This window comes from Polypterus senegalus, chromosome 11 (assembly GCF_016835505.1).
Source record: "Polypterus senegalus isolate Bchr_013 chromosome 11, ASM1683550v1, whole genome shotgun sequence".
NCBI classification, from domain to species: Eukaryota; Metazoa; Chordata; class Cladistia; order Polypteriformes; family Polypteridae; genus Polypterus; species Polypterus senegalus.
Genome location: NC_053164.1, coordinates 106,114,063 through 106,134,036, shown reverse-complemented (window position 1 = coordinate 106,134,036; position 19,974 = coordinate 106,114,063). Strand labels below are relative to the sequence as shown.

Below are 19,974 nucleotides of genomic sequence, written 5' to 3'. Positions count from 1 at the left end.
TTGGTAATAGATATCTCTATCTTTTAACCCTAAAGCGCCGCCGCATTGGGGCTTGTTTTGCTTTGGATGTGCTCTGTCTCTGGGTATGTCAGAGGACTGGGACTGTGTGAAGTGGGTTTTAGCCTCACTTGGGAGGCAAAAGGGAGAGTGGGGGGTTAAGGGGGGATGAGAAAGAGAGCAGGCTTGATCTATACCTAATCTATCCTATTAATCTTTATAATTATAACTAGCAACGCAATAATAAGCTGCATGGCAACAACTCTAGGGGAAACAGGAAATTAAGGCCGAAGCTGTCTCACTTCCAGTTAAGACTATAAAATGACATCAAAAACTCAGAATCAGTGTCTCCATGATGGGACAGTTAACTTCGTAAGGTGGAATGTTAAAGGCCTGAATCACGAATTTAAGAGAAAGAAAGTACTCTCTCACCTAACAGGTCTAAATACTAAAATAGTATTTTTACAGGAGACCCACTTACTAAGCAAGGATCAGTTCCGGCTGCAAAAAGACTGGACTGGCAAATGTTCCATTCTAGTTTTACAAAGAAAACTAGAGGTGTGGGAATTCTTATACATAGAACAGTACCATTTGTAGCATCAGATGTAGTATTGGATCCTGAAGGGAGATATGTAATGGTCATAGGAGAACTGTAAAATGATTTTGATAAATGTTTATGCACCTAATGTGGATGATAAGGAATTTATACAAAATTTATTTGCATCCATTCCCAATCTGAACACTCATAAAGTTATAATGGCTGGGGACTTTGTGTTCTAAATCCACTTTTAGATAGGACTTCCTCCACAGGGGGAACGGCATCTAACACCGCAAAGATAATTACAAAGTTTATAACTGATCACAACTTATCAGACTCCTGGAGGTTTTTAAACCCAAATTCAAGAACATATTCTTTCTACTCACCAGTACATCATTGCTACTCAAGGATTGATTACTTCTTTATAGACAATAACTTCTTGCCTATGATTAAATCTTGCAAATACGATGCTATTGTTATTTCTGACCATGCACCTATGATCTTGGAGCTAAAATTACTAAGCCCCATACACTCACCCCACAGATGGCGCCTCAACCCGCTTCTATTAGCTGACGAGAATTGTACAGAATTTATATCCAAACAAATCAAATTCTTTCTAGAGACAAATACATCACCCGAGATCTCTGCAGGAATACTTGGGGAAACTCTTAAGGCCTTCTTAAGAGGACAGATTATCTCATATCTTTCCCACAGAAATAAATCCGAAGCGAAGAAAGTAGCAGAGATAAAAAGCAAAATTACTAAAATAGATGAAGAACACGCCAGACTACCAAGCAAGACTCTACAGAAACTGAACAACTAATCTACAAATCCAGACATCATTATTATGAACATGGAGAGAAAGCTGATAAGCTTTTAGCTCAACAAATTCACAAGCAAGAAGTGCGCAAAACAATCTTGGTAATCACCAACACGAACGGAGATAAAATCATCGAACACAAAAATATAATGCACACTTTCAGAGACTACTATAAATCCCTATATACTACTGAGTTTAATAGAAGACAATACACAATCTAATGCATTTCTGGATACATTACAGATACCACAAATAGACGCTTTTAGTGTGGAGGAACTTGATAAACCTCTGCTTATCAGAATTACTAGATGCTATAAAGTCACTCCAAGGTGGGAAAGCAGCAGGCCCTGATGGCTACCCTACAGAATTTTACAAGAAATTCTCCGCTCAGCTAGCTCCCATCCTATTAGCAACACTTACAGAAGCCAGAGATAACCAATCTCTTCCTCAAACCTTTCGCCAAGCACTAATCACTGTTATTCCAAAACAAAATAAGGACTTATTACAATGTGCATCTTACAGACCAATCTCACTTCTGAATAACGACGTTAAAATACTCTCTAAAATCATAGCTAGAAGGATGGAGAAAGTGCTCCCTCGTAATATCACAAGACCAAACTGGATTTATTAGGGGCCGACACTTATCTTCAAATCTTCGACCTGTTTAATGTAATATACTCACCAACTAAATCAAACACCCCAGAAATATTATTATCATTGGATGCAGAAAAAGCATTCGACATGATTGAATGGAAATACCTTTTACTACATTGGAGAAGTTTGGGTTTGGCCCGAACATTTGTGCATGGATTAAATTACTGTATACTAACCCAGAAGCTTCAGTTTGCATCAACAACATTTGCTCAGACTACTTTAAACTAGAACGTGGCACTAGACAAGGATGCCCTTGTCACCGCTGTTGTTTGAAATTGCCATTGAACCACTGGCAATACATTGTCGAAATACTGATCAGATAAAGGGGATTAGCAGAGAAGGACTGGAACAGAAAATCTCATTATATGCAGATGATATGGTACTGTATATATCGGACCCAGAAAATTCTGTGCCTGCAGTCTTAGCAGCACTCACAGAATTTCAAAAGATCTCTGGTCTCAGAATTAATCTGAATAAAAGTGTACTCTTTCCAGTGAATTCTCAAGCATATAATATTAGATTAGATACCCTACCTTTTATCATTGCAGAACAGTTTAAATACCTCGGGTAAACATGACAAGTAAACATAAAGCTCTATATCAACAAAATTTCTCGCCTGCATGGAAAAAATTAAACAAGACTTGCATAGATGGTCAACCCTTCATCTCACACTAGCTGGAAGAATTAACACTGTTAAGATGAATATTCTTCCTAAGCTCCTTTTTATTTCAAAACATCCAATATACATTAATAAATCATTTTTAAGCAATTAGATTCAACAATAACCTCATTTATTTGGAATTCAAAACATCCACGCATCAAAAGAGCGACCCTACAAAGACAAAAGGCAGAAGGCGGCATGGCTCTACCTAACTTCCAGTTTTATTACTGGGCAGCAAATATACAGGTGATAAGAACCTGGACACAAATAGAAGAACATACACAGGCATGGACCGCAATAGAAGTAAAATCCTGCAGTACTTCTTTGTATTCCTTGCTCTGTGCTCCAATAAACACACGCTATCGGCAATATACACTAATAACCCAATTGTGCTCCACTCACTTAGAATCTGGAACCAATGTAGAAAGCATTTTAAGACGGAGAAGCTTCTATCTGTGGCACCTCTGCAAGAGAACCACCTCTTTCAACCTTCACAAACATATGCAGTTTTTAATATCTGGAAAAAATTTGGAATTAACTTGCTTAGAGATCTTTATATAGACAACGTCTTTGCATCCTATGAACAATTACATTCCAAATTTAACATTCCAGCTACACATTTCTTTCACTATCTTCAAATCAGGAACTTTGTTAAACAGAACCTTCCAGATTTTCCTCATCTTGCACCCTCATCCATGCTGGAAAAAATATTGCTCAATCTCAAGGACTTAGACTCCATCTCTACAATATATAAAATCATTTTACTATCCCTCCCTTTCAAAGATCCAAGAGGACACTGGGAAAAAGATCTCTCAATTAATATATCAGAAAAGGAGTGGAAAGTAGCAATGCAGAGAATTCACTCAAGCTCCATATGCGCAAAGCATATAATTATACAACTCAAAATTATATATCAAGCACATCTGTCTCGACTAAAACTCTCCAAAATGTTTCCAGGGCATGATCCAACCTGCGAACGTTGCAACCAAGTCCCAGCCTCACTGGGTCACATGTTCTGGGCCTGCACCAAATTAACATTATTCTGGACAAAATTTTAATTACCTTCAGACAGCCTTGGACTCACAATCCCTCCTAACCCATTAACAGCTGTGTTTGGGGCTCTTCCAGAGGGGCTTAAAGTGGAGAAAGACAAACAAATTGTGATTGCATACACTACACTTTTGGCACGCAGACTTATTCTGATAAACTGGAAGAGATTAGCAAACCCACCTTAATAGTAGGATAAGTGCCTGTGTATCTGATTGTGTGCCGTCTAGTTGCTATGTTACTGTCATTCCAATAGATTGTTCATCACAAACATTAACACTGCTTTTTATAAATCCCATACCAAATGGCAAATAACAGAGACATATGCATGGTGCACTGCAAACGTTAATGCTGAGGTCTCCATTGATTTCAACCCAACTTAGACAGTAACACAGCTAGTACAGACATAAAAGAAATACACTAAAGAAATTAAAGTTTTTGAGTTTAATGGGTATACCTAAGGAGAGTGTGCCACAAATTAAGGTTTCTTTATTTAGTCATGTTTACACAAGAAAACATGAAATTTGCCTTCTCAGTTGCATCGAATAACACACAGAATGAGATAAAACAGACAAATAGAAACAAGAAAGATTAAGGTAAAGAAGTTAGATAATACATATTTACACCAAAAACAAACAAAAAAAAAAGATTTCAGGATATATATCAAAAACCTTAATCATTATCACAGATATTTCTTATTGAAAAGTCATATGGCACTAGGAAGAAAGGAGTTTGTGGAGCGATTTGTGTCGGTTTTCAAAGTGACTATCCTTCCTGATTTACTGAACTTTAGTTCTACATATAATGGATGACTGTCATCAGTTGAGATGATTTCCAGTTTCTTTAACATTCCCCTCTGCCATACACTACTCAAATCATCTATATCAGCCCCAATAACTTTAACAAAATTAAGAATAATATTGAATATTTACAGATGATAGCACTGCAACCCTTTGCTTGTGAGACTTGATATGCCCCATTTTTATAAATTGCAATGAATCTGAAGATTTAATTTTCACTCTGTAATATATTTGGAAGCCTTGACTACAAAATTACTACTTGCTTTAGTACATTAGTACATGAGATTTCCCATTACTTAGGCAAAAGTGTGTATACAGTATGGTGAAAGACTACGGAAGAAAAATCAAAGACTTTTGAAACCTAAATAACAATCCATAATTCATCATTTAACTACTGTAAATTCACTGTGTTCTTTCCTTGGGTTGGAAGGAACCATACTCCATCTCAACTACCACCCAACTGATAATATTGGGGTATCAATATATCAGGCAGATATTTGGTCTATACATTCATATCAGTATCAGTTGTACTTGCACCAGTATTATGTTGTTGAAACTTTTCCAAGCAAAGCACATTTATTACATTATTTTTCCAGGATAAAAGACTGCAGTTTGAAAAGCCACTCCTCTTGACTGATAGGCATAATAGGTAACAAATTGAGTGTTAACAATGGAAATGCTAAACATTTCCATATGCTTAAAAACATTAAAGTTCACCGGCATTCATTATACTGAGATAATAATGTACATTTTTACAAAGGAAACAAAGTCATTTGTTTACTTACCACTGTGCTTCAAGTTAATCATTTTCCCATTATAATGCTGTATTCCATGTCTTCCTATGTTATTCTAAGTCTTCACCCATACCAAATAGCTGTTGCACAGTTTAATCCAAGTATGCAGGTTTTCACTTTATAACTAAGATCATCCTTGTTTCAAAGCTCAGACATTTATCAAGTTAGATAAAGAAAAAAAATAGCAGTAGTTTATAAATGGTTATACATCTGCATCTGAATACTGCAGCGACTGCTTCATAGAACACAAATTGTGAGAATTTGTGGAGGAACATTAATAAGAAAACAGATGCTGGAATAGTGACTAAAGTTTGATTTTTAAAGTGCTCAGTTTGTCAGCTTTCCAAAGAGCCGAGGTTTGGCTTTCCGGTACATAGACTATCCTCTGTAAACTTAAGCAATTGCTTGATATGAGAGTTTATTTTACAGTTGTTTTTAACTGAATAGCTTGTTTTTAAACTGCCAAAATGTAACTTAAAATCCTTCATGTATCACTCGCTGCAACCTGAGGAGCATGGAGGAGATGAATGTTTTTATTTAGATTTATTTTAAGAGAACCTAAGCCTTAAAACACACCAGCAATATCAGTACAGTATGTATTGGTAATCGATCATCTTTACTGCCCGCATATCAATATCATTATCAATAGTATGGCCTAAAATCCAAGGCCAGTGCAATTGCCTCAGCCAACATTTTAGTCAGGGTGGCATTTTATATAACTTTATTTTCCACGTTGCAGACTCATGAACTGTAAACATTTAAATTATATTTAGACCCTTGAACTATACAGTACTGACTAGTCTTATAACAAACATTTAATGAAATCAAACTAATGTATGCAAATAAAATATTATTTTCCAATGATACACAATATCCATTTTTATAGCTATGAAAAACTTTTTTAGTGCAGCAGGAGAAGGATTAAATGTGAAGGGTAGAATCATGAAGTCATTAATTGGGCTAGACAACACAGAATGGGATTTGTGAAGTTTTAAAACAAATTTCAATGCAAGCTCACCGGATAGATGCTTATACTTTGAATTAAAGTCTTTAGCAGTGCATTTAAAGTCTACAGTTGTTTAATTTCATTTTGCCAATTCTGTCTTTCCTGATCTACGCCAGTTTGAGAATTATTTTTATTATTATTGCTGAATTATCATCTATATTCTTATCATTTTTGCCCTCCTCTCCCCAGTGCTTATGATAGGACAGTGCACACTATATACATGTATATTCTGATTAAGCCATTTTGTAAAATTTTGTTACATTTCTAGAATCTGTGGAAGGTGTCATTACAACCAATCTTTGTTAAAAGTGTCATAAACCAAAGTGTTTACATAAGCATCTGAAACATATGAATTGTTTAAAATGCCTATTTTGCATTTTATTTTTAAAGCTAATCTTTTATCGCTTTATTTTTTTCCCCCAAAAGTAATTGTTTTTTGTCCTTTGCTACAAGAATGCACTTTTAACGTTACTTTTAAGCCTGTATAGCAATAAGTAATACATCTGAATTTAGTGTATCATTTTATTTCTAGAAGGGATAAATCTCTGGTGTGTGTGTGTGTTGGGGTTTGTTGGTGATGCAGGGGTTAACAGTTAATGGGTGGCTATCATGCCCTTTGCCTCGGGCGGCATTATTGCATGTGCCTGCCCTGTTAAAATCCATATCAAAGTGTAACTGTATTTTAGGAGCATGTCCACAAGTCCTTGGTTGAAAGGTGACTGTGCATCAGGCCCAATACCAATTCCCACCTGTTTTTGTACATCAGGCCCAATACCAATCCCCACCTATTTTTGTGAAATGATCAGGTGTCCTTGACAAAATCAACAAAGAGAAACCAAGCAACTCTGTAAAATAATGTTGTGTTTCCTTGCTGAAATCACCAAGGGGATGTGAAATGTTCTTGTGTTCACATGTCAAGAGTAAAGATGAGAATTACTGTGCTAAATGAAATGACCAGGTATTCAAGTGCTGCACTGTTAAAAGTATGATTGACACTCTATTAAGGAGCTCTATTCATTACATAACCCAGGGGCTTGTGGGAATCTTAATCCAGGCTTGCTGACATGCCACTTACTTATTGAAACACTAGTTAATGCTCTGCTACTGAAAGGATTCGACTTGTTCATCCATCTTGAACCAATACAAGGATAGCTTTGCTTTGTCTCTATTGTGCTGACACCACCATTGGCAAGCAAACACAACACAAGATGTATTTTCCTACTGTATTTGTTTCCTGTTCGCATTGACTCTCCAATCAGACTGAGCTGCATAGAAGCCGACACGTGCTTGTATACATGCCTGATAATGTCGAAGCATGCTCCTAATGAGATGACAGATGATGTCCTGGGGGAATCTCCTCCCAGATCTAAACCAAGGCATCACTGAGCTCCTGAACAGTCAGAGGTGCAACCTGGTGGCGTCGGATGGTGTTCTATTGGATATAGGTCAGGCAATCGTGGGGGTCAGAAAATAGTATCAATTCCGTCATCCTCCACTAGAGTACGTTGGGCTCTCAGGCCATCTTCATGAAGTCTGTTTCTGATTTGTTTGGTCAGATGTATTCACACCAGTGGCCAGGTGGAGGTCATTTTGCAGGGCTCTGGCAGTGCTCATGCCGTTCCTCCTTGCCCAAAGGAGCAGATACCAGTCCTGCTGATGGGTTAAGGACCTTCTACGGCCCTGTCCAGCTCTCCTAGAGTAACTGCCTGTCTCCTGGTGTCTCTTCCATTCCGTCCACTTGCTGCTGGATCTGACCCTCAGACTAGAGGGTGCACAAGCCACCTGAAAACAAAAGGGCTACCCAGGCTTGACCCCGATTTCAATCCAGCCAGCACAGACCTTCAGGATCGGCAGCACCACACAGGTGGAAGACACCACAGTGTCAGCACCATAGTGCGGACTGAACGCAGCTGCTTTTGCTGTGATCAACAGGGACATCTGGCTCGGGAATGGCACCTCCCACCTGCACAAACAATGGCTATCGGTCTGGCCCAGGTATACGGCTGGCAAGTTTTCCCCAAGATGTTAAAGGTGGACAATTTTAAGGTCTCTATTACGTTGTCCGGAGCTGAATTCTTGCCGCTGTTGGACTCTCTGCATAGTCTGCCGTGACTTGCTCCAGCAGACCACTTATAAGAACCACAAAGAAAGTGAACATGTGCTGCACCCATGGGGTCAGCTTGTGGACGAATCCTCAAGTGAAGACCCAGGACAGCAGGCAAACTTTTCCCTGCCATTACGCACACCAACAGATCCTCAGACCAGACACTCAATAAGGACACGGCCGAAAACGAAATAGCAGTGGGAGTCGAGTGCGATTCTGCAACAAATGCGGAGTACAGAGTTTGCTCACCTACAACAAGCCGATAACAGCTTGGATTTTGCATTCAGACAAGCCCACATTGCAAATGGTTCTTATTATCTGGAGAGAGAGGGACAAATTTTTAAAACACCACATTCTTATTTAAGGATGGTTTTCTGAATCGGGTGATTTCTGATTGCATGGGTGATGGACATCTCAAACGAAGGTTTTAAAAATTGTTCACTGTAATGTTTTGGGGGGGGTCATCTCGTTGTGTAAATGACAAGGGAGTGCATTTCAAAACACTTTTATTGGGTGAATATGGGCTGGGATATGGAGCGATTGTTTAAGGCCTGTCCCTACTGTCAAATAGTTTCCACTCACAGACTTGCCAGGGCATCCCTTGTACCGATGCCTATTTTAGATGTTCACTTTGAGAGGGTGGGATTAGTTGTTGTTGGCCTGCTTCCCAGGAGTAAAAGTGGCTTTCAGTATATGCTTGTGTTAATCAATTACGCCACAAGATACCCAGACGCAGCTGTGTTGCGACGGGCGGATGCCCAGATTGCAAAAGAGCTCTCAGATAGGTTCACACGTATTGGTATCGCTCGTGAGACCCTCAATGATCAGGCACACCCTTTATGTCTCGCATCATGAAGCAGCTATGTGAAAGTTTCAGCATTAAGCAGTTACACTCCACGGTTTATCATCTGCAAATGAATGGTCTGACTGAACGGTTTAATAAAACACTAAAACAGATGATTTGGCAGGTGGTCCATGACGATCCAACATCCTGGGATATGGTAGCGCCTTTCCTCTGGTTTGCTGTCCAGGAGGCCCAGCAAATGTCCACTGGCATGAGCCCTTTCAAATTATTATTTGCTCGGGGATGTTGGACATTTTTCAGGAAGAATTGACAGGGACTTGCGAGATACCCCGTGGAGGTAGTATTTTTTTTTTGATTGAGTCATTTTTCTACAAGAGCAGATGGCCAGATTATCCTCTGTTGCAGTGGAACATCAGCAGTGCAAGTAGAAAGAACAAAAATCTGATTACGATAAGATGAGTAAACTCCGTGAGTTTAAGGGGGATTGTACACTGGTGTTGATCCCGTCCGATCCACATAAATTTCGGGCGAATGGCAAAGGCCATTCCCGGGTGACGGAAACCTGTACAAATTTTGCATATTAATCTTTTAAAGGAGTGGCACAACTGTCACGAAGTCCTGGACACAGCCACAGCAGTCCCCACAACTGATGTCACGATTGGGGATGATTTCACCGACACACAGAAAGCGAAATTGTTATCACTGATCAAGGGGAACTCGGACGTCTTTTCAGCAATGCCTGGCAAGACGATGATTGCAGAACACAAGATTGTCACTCAGCTCGGTGTTACTATACAGGTGCTCCTGTATCGCCTACCAGAAGCAACATAGAAAGTGATACAAGACGAAGTCCGACAGATGCTTCAACTGGGCTTTATTTGGCTAAGTAAAAGCGAATGGCAAAGTCCAATTATATTCATCTCAAAGTCAGATGGTTCGATTCTGTATTGTGGAGTTGTTGGAAAAGCTTGGGAGGCTTCAGATATCTACACGCTTGACCTCTGGCAGGTGCCCATGGAGGAGTCTAGATGTGAGAAGACCATGTTCGCCATTCCGGATGGGGTGTTTGAATTTACGGCACTCCCTTTTGGTTTCCATGGTACACTGCTAACCTTTCAGCAAATGATGGACCAGATCCTGCATCCCTATTCTGCGTGCGCGGGTGCCGAACTTGACAATGTGGTCATTTTCAGTAATGACTGAGAATCTCATCTTTTCCGCCTTCGGGCAGTGCTTAACAGTTTACAGCTGGTAGAGTTGACAGCCAACCCTAAGAAGTTCAAGCTAGGGCTTCCTCGGGCTCATAGGGTATTACAGTCAGTTCATTCTCAATTCTGCACATCGGGCCACACCCTCACTGACTTGATGAAAACCAGGAAGAACTGTAGTGTTGTCTGGACCAGCGTCTATGAGAGAGCTTTCTCGGGGGCTTTGGTGTGAGGTTTCTAATCTCTTTTGGGACTACCCCCAAATATAACGAGTTCATGTTATTCACATAAACAACTGTTTCTTGGCAGGAGGGTACAGGGGCTATAAAAAAATTAATTTGTATATTTTTTTTCTCACATTTTATTGTTTTACGGCATGGAACCATGATGTTCTGGACACAAATCAAAGAAATATAAAATTAATATAAATATTTGCCAATCCTAATATGACAACGGACACCATTGCCTGTGACATAATGAACTGTTTTCTCTTGTTTTAAATAAATATATAGAGCAAGGAATATTAAAGGCAAAACACAAAGTTTAAAAATAATTAGAGATGGAAAGCTTTACTGCCCAAACTGGCCTCTCTACCACAGACTTGTGTCTCTGTGTTATTAGTGGCTGGCTTACCAACTTCTAAACACCAAACACTTGCTTAATATAGTATGTCTGGTTTCTTCTCCTTCTTGATAAAAGTTTAACTGCAGATTCTAGATTCAAAGTTCTCTGATGTGGCAATGTTTAAGCCCATTCTGGGATTACTTATGAGGAAATTCCTTAAGAAGGGGAACCTAGTCTCATTTCTGAAGGGGCACAGGGGGTGCAGACTTTTGTTATAACTCATATTATTCAGAAGCTATAGTAAATATTGCTTTAATTTCAACTCTTGCTTAATGGGATTTCCTATTGTTCTGCCCCTGCACTTTCAGTGTGGATATTAATTTTGAATATAAAATCTAACCAGATGTACAGTACTGCCATGTATTTTTGTACATAGCAAAAAAAGCAAGCATAGGTATCCCTGATAATTAGTTTCTCTCTATTGATTCTGAATAAGTAATCCCCTTTCAAACAATTCAAATATACAGACTGCTTAGCAAGTATGCTAGAATTGAAGTGAGATTTTTTCTGTAAACAAAACATTTTCAGCTCTGGTCTTGTAAAGCACTGCTAGAAAAAAACATCTAGCAGGTTTCTAACCCTGCAAATCCACCTAGAATGTATAGAAACTAAGTTACAGCTCAATAAAGTTAGATCATAGCCTTTGAATAAGAAACACTTGGATTGGGGAGCACTCTGCAAAATTCAATGGGCATTTCCTTATGACATTTGCTCATAATTAGCCAAATGAATATCCTTTCTACCACCACAACAATGAACTACAATTGCTTCATGAGAAATCATTCACTGCTGATGAAGCATTTATTACTCAAGTGACATTTTTATCCTTCATTTTAGTTGTCTCACTTGTTAAGATTTTGGAGCCTTAATTACTTATTTTAGTCTTAAGACAGCTGTATTAATTGTTTAAACTGCTTGTTACTAGGAATAAGATGCAAATGGCAAAGGAACCGGCAACTCTACATCTAGCTGGTCACCATTTCCACCTGTATGTATTTATCATTCACTATTTGGTTTAATTAAGTACTCAGAAGGAAACTTAAGAGAAAGTGAACAACTGAAAATTAATCAGGAAAAAAAAAAAAATCAAGGAACAAAATCTACGATTTAAGAATGAATTGACAGAGTAGAGTTAAAACACTAACAAGAAATAAAATTAAATAAGATAGGTTATTGTGAGGATTATCTTGTAATTAAGCAAAAGGGTTGGAAAAAAAATCTGCAGCCATAGTGGTACTCCGGGATCAGAGTTGGCCACCCCTGTTCTAAACAAACAAAGCAATCATTCATGCATTTTAACATTAAAAATTCTGCTTACAGGCATGCTGTTAGGATGGTGAGTGATTCAATATTTTAGTTTTCATAAAAGCAAGTTATATGAGCTTTTAAACGGTGCATTTAAAACAAAAAAAATAAATAAAATACAAACAATTCTGAATTTAGCACCCACATAATATATTCAAGAATATACACTGCTCAAAAAAATAAAGGGAACACTTAATCATTACAGTCTAACACCAAGTTAATTAAGCTTCAGGGATATCAATCTGTCCAGTTAAGAAGCATAAGCGATTGTAAATCAACTTCACCTGCTTGGTGCAAATGAAAGTGACAATAGTGAAAAGTGCACTGGAGAGGCAACAGCAAGACAAACCCTTAAAAGAGACTGGTTTTATAGGTGGTGGTCACACACAATTGCTCTCTTCTTACCCTTCCTGAACAATACTTCTTTAGTTTTGTATTTTGCTAGTGTCTTTGACAATATTGGTAACAGGAAGCAGTACCTGCAGCCGATTCATATTGCACAAGTAGTCCAGCTCCTCCAGGATGGCACATCCATACGTGCTGTCACAAGGAAGATTGCTGCGTCTCTCAGCATCATGGAGGAAATACTAATTACACAAGCAGAGCTGGATAGGGCTGTAAAAGGGCATCAACCCAGCAGTAGGACTAGTATCTGCCCAATTGTGCAAGAAGGAACAGGAATAACACTGCCAGAGTCCTACAAAAAGACCTCCAGCTGGCAACTGGTGTGTATGTTTCAACCAAACTGTCAGAAACAGACTCAATGAGGGAGGCATGACGGCCTGATGACCTCTAGTGAGATCTGTGCTCACAGTCTATCAATGTGCAGTTCAATTAGCATTCAACACAGAAAACCACAATTGACAGCTCCATCATTAGTGTATGTTCTCTTCACAGATGAGAGCAAGTTAATACTGACCACATGTGACAGATGTGAAAGAGTCTGGGGAAGAGTCTGGTCATTGTTATGCAACCTGCAACATTGGCCAGCATGACCAGTTTGGCTGTTGGTCAATGATGGCCTGGGGAGGGATATACTTGGAGGGTCACAGAAACCTCTACGTGCTACAGCCACTGTCAGAACTTACACTGGCACAGTGAGCCCTGGATTCCTCCGGTTTCAGGATAATGCCTGGCCTCATGTGGCCAGAGTGTGTAGGCAGTCTCTGGGTTACAAAGGCATTGATGTCATTGATTGACCCGCACATTCCCATGATCTGAATTAAACTGGGAACTTCTGGGAAGTTATGCATTGGTGCAACCAATGCCGGCAAGTGGCATCACAGACTGTCCAAGAGCTCACTAATGCCCTGATCAAGGTCGGACTATCCAAGAGCCTCTTCAGGCGACTGTGTAGCACCGCCGTTGTTCTTCTTCCGGCAGTCTTCAATCCAAATCCCTAAAGCAGATTCCATCCAGACTACCGCCTTATTACATCCACTTACAACTCATTTTTCGCCCTGGTTAAAAGGATACTGTGGCGTAGATCTTATATTCTTTTCCTCCTTTTTAGATAAAAAGAATTGTGGACCCATTGATGCCGTAATGGCATCCTACAGCGGTGTAGCTTTTCCCTTCCTTCAACATATACAAAACGTTTACCTTTTCGGCAATCGTTAGCATCTTCCATTGCCGCTTGGGCACGGCCCCTGAAGCAGTAGCAGGAGCAGATCGTTTTGGAGTCATAACGAAGGGCTTGACTACACACAAAGATAAACACAATAGACTATAGAGAATTAACTCTTTACAAAGCGAAACACGTATGCGTACATTTAAAATCCGCGATAGAGTGAAGCCGCGAAAGTCGAAGCACGATATAGCGAGGGAATACTGTAGTTGCATAATCTTGGTATAAATGGATATGTAAGTGTTGAACTGCTCACTACTTAAAGCGTCCCTCTAGGATGCCTTTAAATTACTCTATTACTAATTAAATTTGAGAAAAAAAACATAAGTTAAGTAGTCTTATTTGACATGTCAATTTCATGAACAAGGTTTTAAAAGTTTAGATTATTTTTCTATGACAAAAAAAACCCCTCCATCCCCATCAGGAGGTGCTTTCTTGGAGCACGGTGTGCTAAGAAGTGCCTCTGGGAGTCTTTCTGCCCAATGCTGTCAGACAATTCGATGCTTTCACCTGATGTAATTTTTTTTATTATTCGGGTATTGCCAGTGCCTTGTGGTGACTCTAAACCATCAAAAGATTTTATAACATCAGTTGGAAGGAATGAACCAAAATATTATTGATAATAAGGCCAATACCTTTCCAGCCTTCACAAGAAACAAAAAAGACTAGAGGTGGGGCAGTTGGTACAGCAGGGAGATAAGCAGTTGTTACTCATTTCTGGCAAGTTTCTTGTTTTGTTTTTCTTGACCGGATTAAAATTGAATTTCATATGCTGTTGATTTTAGCCTAATAAATTTAACTTTAAGTTAAAAATGTAATAGCTACAGGTTTTTCACTTAAGAATATTCATGTTTACGTATTTATTAGTGATATTGATTTAAGCCACTAATTCACAAATCACCTATGGTCTAATCTAAATGACATTTCAGATATGCTTACATACTTAAATGATTTTAATATGAAACATTCTTACTAATCACTCATATAAAACGTGTTCTTACTGAATTGTGTCAAAACATGAGCATTGTATCATTGAAACACCACACTGAAACAACTTTAATTCTGTCTACGATATTCCTGTTGTAATCTGCTTATGTTGACATGAAATATTGTAACACGAAATGGCATGGGAAAGAGAAAGCACGCAGAACAGACATTATAACCATTCTTGCCATAATAACTGTCTTAAATTAACATAAACATTATTTTACGATTTGCATTGTCAGAGGACCAGGACTTCGCAAAGTGCAGCTTGCCTCACTTGCAGAAACATAAAGGGGGGGATGGAGATTTAATGGGCTAAGGGTTGGAGAGAAAGAGAGCAATGCTATTTCTATTTTATCCCTGATACCCCAAAAACCGTTAGTGACAACATAAGACGCTTCATAGCTGTATTACTTGGCAATAATAAAACATCTATGTCAAAATTATCATATGAACAATGTACTACCTTAAGATAAGTCTACAAAATGTCAATAAAAGTTTAGAGAGAAATATTTCCATGACCAAATAGTAAGCTGGAATGCCAAGGGTCACAATAATGAATTAAAAAAAAAGACAGTACTCTTGCACTTAACAAGTCTAAATGCCAAGATAGTATTTTTACAGGACACTCGCTTATTAAGCTAGGACCAGCTTCAGTTGCAAAGAGAGTGGTCTGGCCAAATTTTGCAGTCTATACAAGCAAAGAAAACCAGGGGTGTGGCAATTTTAATACACAGAACTATTCTATTTGTAGTGACAGATGCAACATCTGATAATGAAGGGCAATGTCATGGTGATGGGAAATTTATCTAATACAAAATAATTTTGATTAATATCTGTGTTTCTTCCAAAATTTATTTGCATCTATCCCTAATGTGAACACTCACAAAATTACAATGGCCAGAGACTTTGTGTTTTAAATCCAGACCCGGAGAGATCCTCAGATACAACGGCGATAACAAATAATACTGCAAAGATAATTACATAGTTTGTAACTTACAGTGCATCCGGAAAGTATTCACAGCACATCACTTTTTCCACATTTTGTTATGTTACAGCCTTATTCCAAAATGGATTAAATTCAATTTTTTCCTCAGAATTCTACACACAACACACGATAACGTCAACATTAAAAAAGTGTACTTGAGGTTTTTGCAAATTTATTAAAATTAAAAAAACAGAAATCACATGTACATAAGTATTCACAGCCTTTGCCTTGAAGCTCAAAATTGAGCTCAGGTGCATCCTGTTTCCCCGATCATACTTGAGATGTTTCTGCAGCTTAATTGGAGTCCACCTGTGGTAAATTCAGTTGATTGGACATGATTTGGAAAGGCACACATCTGTCTATATAAGGTCCCACAGTTGACAGTTCATGTCAGAGCACAAACCAAGCATGAAGTCAAAGGAATTATCTGTAGACCTCAGAGACAGGATTGCCTCAAGGCACAAATCTGGGGAAGGCTACAGAAAAATATCTGCTGCTTTGAAGGTCCCAATGAGCACAGTGGCATTCATCATCCATAAGTGGAAGAAACTCGAAACCACCAGGACTCTTCCTAGAGCTGGCCGGCCATCTAAACTGAGCAATCGGGGGAGAAGGGCCTTAGTCAGGGTGGTGACCAAGAACCCTATGGTCACTCTGTCAGAGCTCCAAAGGTCCTCTGTGGAGAGAGGAGAACCTTTCAGAAGGAAAACCATCTCTGCAGCAATCCACCAATCAGGCCTGTATGGTTGAGTGGCCAGACGGAAGCCACTCCTTAGTAAAAGGCACATGGCAACCCGCTTGGAGTTTGCCAAAAGGCACATGAAGGACTCTCAGATTAAACTCTTTGGTGTGAATGGCAGGCGTCACGTTTGGAGGAAACCAGGCACCGCTCATCACCAGGCCAATACCATCCCTACAGTGAAGCATGGTGGTAGAAGCATCATGCTGTGGGGATGTTTTTCAGCGGCAGGAACTGGGAGACTAGTCAGGATAAAGGGAAAGATGACTGCAGCAATGTACAGACACATCCTGGATGAAAACCTGCTCCAGAGTGCTCTTGACCTCAGACTGGGGTGACGGTTCATCTTTCAGCAGGACAACAACCCATAGCACAGAGCCAAGGTATCAAAGGAGTGGCTTCAGGACAACTCCGTGAATGTCCTTGAGTGGCCCAGCCAAAGGCCAGACTTGAATCTGATTGGACATCTCTGGAGAGATCTTAAAATGGCTGGGCACCGACGCTTCCCATCCAACCTGATGGAGCTTGAGAGGTGCGGCAAAGAGGAGAGGGCGAAATTGGCCAAGGATAGGTGTGCCAAGCTTGTGGCATCATATTCAAAAAGACTCGAGGCTGTAATTGCTGCCAAAGGTACATCGACAAAGTATTGAGCAAAGGCTGTGAATACTTATGTTCATGTGATTTCTCAGTTTTTTTATTGTTAATAAATTTGCAAAAAACCTCAAGTAAACTTTTTTCATGTTGTCATTATGGGGTGTTGTGTGTAGAATTGTGAGGAAAAAAAATGAATTTAATCAATTTTGGAATAAGGCTGTAGCATAACAAAATGTGGAAAAGTGATACGCTGTGAATACTTTCTGGATACACTCTATATTGTGTATTTATTTAGATTTGTATTTACCTTTTTTTAATTTTTATATTTTACTTCTGATAAGGAACTTAAAGTGATACTTATTTTTGTATTGTGGTAGAGACCATTCCCTTCCTCAATGGGCTTCTGATTTCAAAATATCCAAACTAAACACTTTATGCACACTCTCTACTTCTATGTTTATTCTTTATGCCCAATTTTATTTTACAAATCATGGAAAAGAAATTTGGCAAATGGGTACTTTTTGCCAGAATTCAGTTTTTTAAAATATAAATTTTGGCCTTGCCTCCTGCTCAAGGCAGCTTGGGCAGCTCGGAGTTAGAGCAAGTGGCAATAAGAGCAAAAGGCAAGATATTATTGTGTGATCAGAAAGAGAAACAGGATATGATGATGGCATGATGGTTAACATGCTTAAGTTTCAATCCAGGGACAGGATTACCTTCCTGCACATCTACTGTTGTAGGGTGTTGTAGCATGTTAGTCATTATGGATGCAGTGAGATATCAAGCAAAATTACACCTTTTATTGGCTAACTAAAAACATTATAATATGCAAGCTTTCGAGGCAGCTCGGGCCCCTTATTCAGGAAAGTGGTAAATCAACATCTCTTGTCCCTCTTTCTAAATTCAATTTGTTTCATTTAATTTTGCACATTGGCTTCCAGTGTTACCTTAAATACAATAATGAAGGAAAATACAATAGAGTACAATAATGAGTATGTTTTGTATTTAACAATATTGAAACAAAATATATTCATCAATTGGTAGCACTTTCTTGACAACAACAATTATGAAAAATGCAGAAGTACAAATTAGATCATCAACAGTATGTTCATCTATTTGTTCATACTGTATATGCTTTTACTGAAAATCAATAGAAGATTAATGTGCAATATTTAGTAAATATTTTGTCTTTTCTGAGAACCATGAGTGACACTATGTTACATTTTTATTTTTTCTAGCATATAAACAACAATATCTAATTGTAACAGAATAATATTTGCCTTTGACATAGTAACTAATAATTAGTCAAATTTGACTTATATTGATATGATGCAACACAGGCAATCCTGACATTTAGGAGAAAAGACACACAGAGGAAAGAAGACTATAGATGTATCCTTCACTTACTGATGATAAACAGAAAAAAATATTTGCCCTCCAATTCCACTTATATATGCGCAGACACTGAAGGTCATGGATTTATAAAGTTATTCAGTTCTTTGCAAGTAACAGGAGGAAGAATAATAAAGTGAGTGTTAAGAAGTGAAAACTCTATGTTACTGGATGACAAGGAAATCTGTACATCCAAAGCCCAATGAATTTAGAAAAGAATAGATTTAAGTTTCAATTCGCATCTGAAAAAATCTGCCTGGTGCTAGTTGAGTATTCATCTTTCCCTCACACATACTTCAGCTTCCTTTTTATCTGCCGGCACACAAGATTTAGAGAACCATTAATTGGTCCTCAGGGAGCATGGTCGATGCTTTCATGACTACACTTCTTTGTATAGTACACATGTGGGAATCTCTCTGGAGACAAACAAAGAGAAAAAACTCTGAAAAAGGGCCACACATCCCAGATGTCAGAGAGCTAGCTTCAATTTTCAATTATAATCACTGTCTTTATTTAGTGTAAAACAAAAAAGGCAGCAAACTCAGAAAAAAAAAATGTGAGTTTGAACTAATTAAATGTGATAATACATAATGTATACTTTGTACTGGCATTTCAGTTCACTGTGCAAAAACAAATAAGATTGAACTGTTATTCAAGAAAGATAAAAGGAATAATGGATAAGTGTAACACACCTGATGCCAGAACCATGGTTTTTCGTCCTTTCAACAGTTTCTGAACTCTATGTATATTCTGGTAATTTTCACGTTTCCTTGCACTATCCTGGATATGGTGAGATATGTCAGAAACTGCCTTCAAAGTTCCTGTGTAAGGACAAAGAATAACATTTTACTCAGCCATTTAAAATGTCCAAGAAATATGGGGTTATAAAAATAAACTACACACTTTCACTATTATAGAGTGTAGCTGATATAAATTCCACAACTATTTTAAGATAAAAAAATAATTTCAAATTAAGTACAGAGTCACCAGTAGCTGCTGTTCTTTTTTCAACTTACATTATGATCATGTTTATAAACCTATGTATAAATAGATCAGAGTGAAACAGCAAAAAGCAAGACGGAAAGTTGATGCTACAAAACCATTAGGGAAAAATAATATTTAAACAAAGAGAAAACAGGTCAAAGTCAATCCTATATACAGTATGAAGTTATAAAAATGCATACATTTTTAGCAACTGAAACTGAATGCACAGAAATTTTTAGTAAGAGACGGGTAATTTATATAAAAATCTAAAGTAAATTATGCAAGATGTTTACTTTAAAGTAG

General features: G+C 38.3%; 1 protein-coding gene across 3 annotated transcripts in view; it reads right to left on the bottom strand.

The window, feature by feature from the left end:
- Window positions 1–19,974, bottom strand: part of arhgef39 (Rho guanine nucleotide exchange factor (GEF) 39) — a 144,612-nt gene that overhangs the window by 54,286 nt on the left and 70,352 nt on the right. For all 3 annotated transcript variants that reach the window (XR_005635612.1, XM_039769435.1, XM_039769436.1), the window contains one exon: window positions 19,380–19,508. Coding sequence is in view for 2 of the 3 variants with exons in the window: in XM_039769435.1 (XP_039625369.1) it covers window positions 19,380–19,508 (129 nt within the window). In the remaining variant the exon portion in view is untranslated. The remainder of the gene's footprint in view (window positions 1–19,379; window positions 19,509–19,974) is intronic.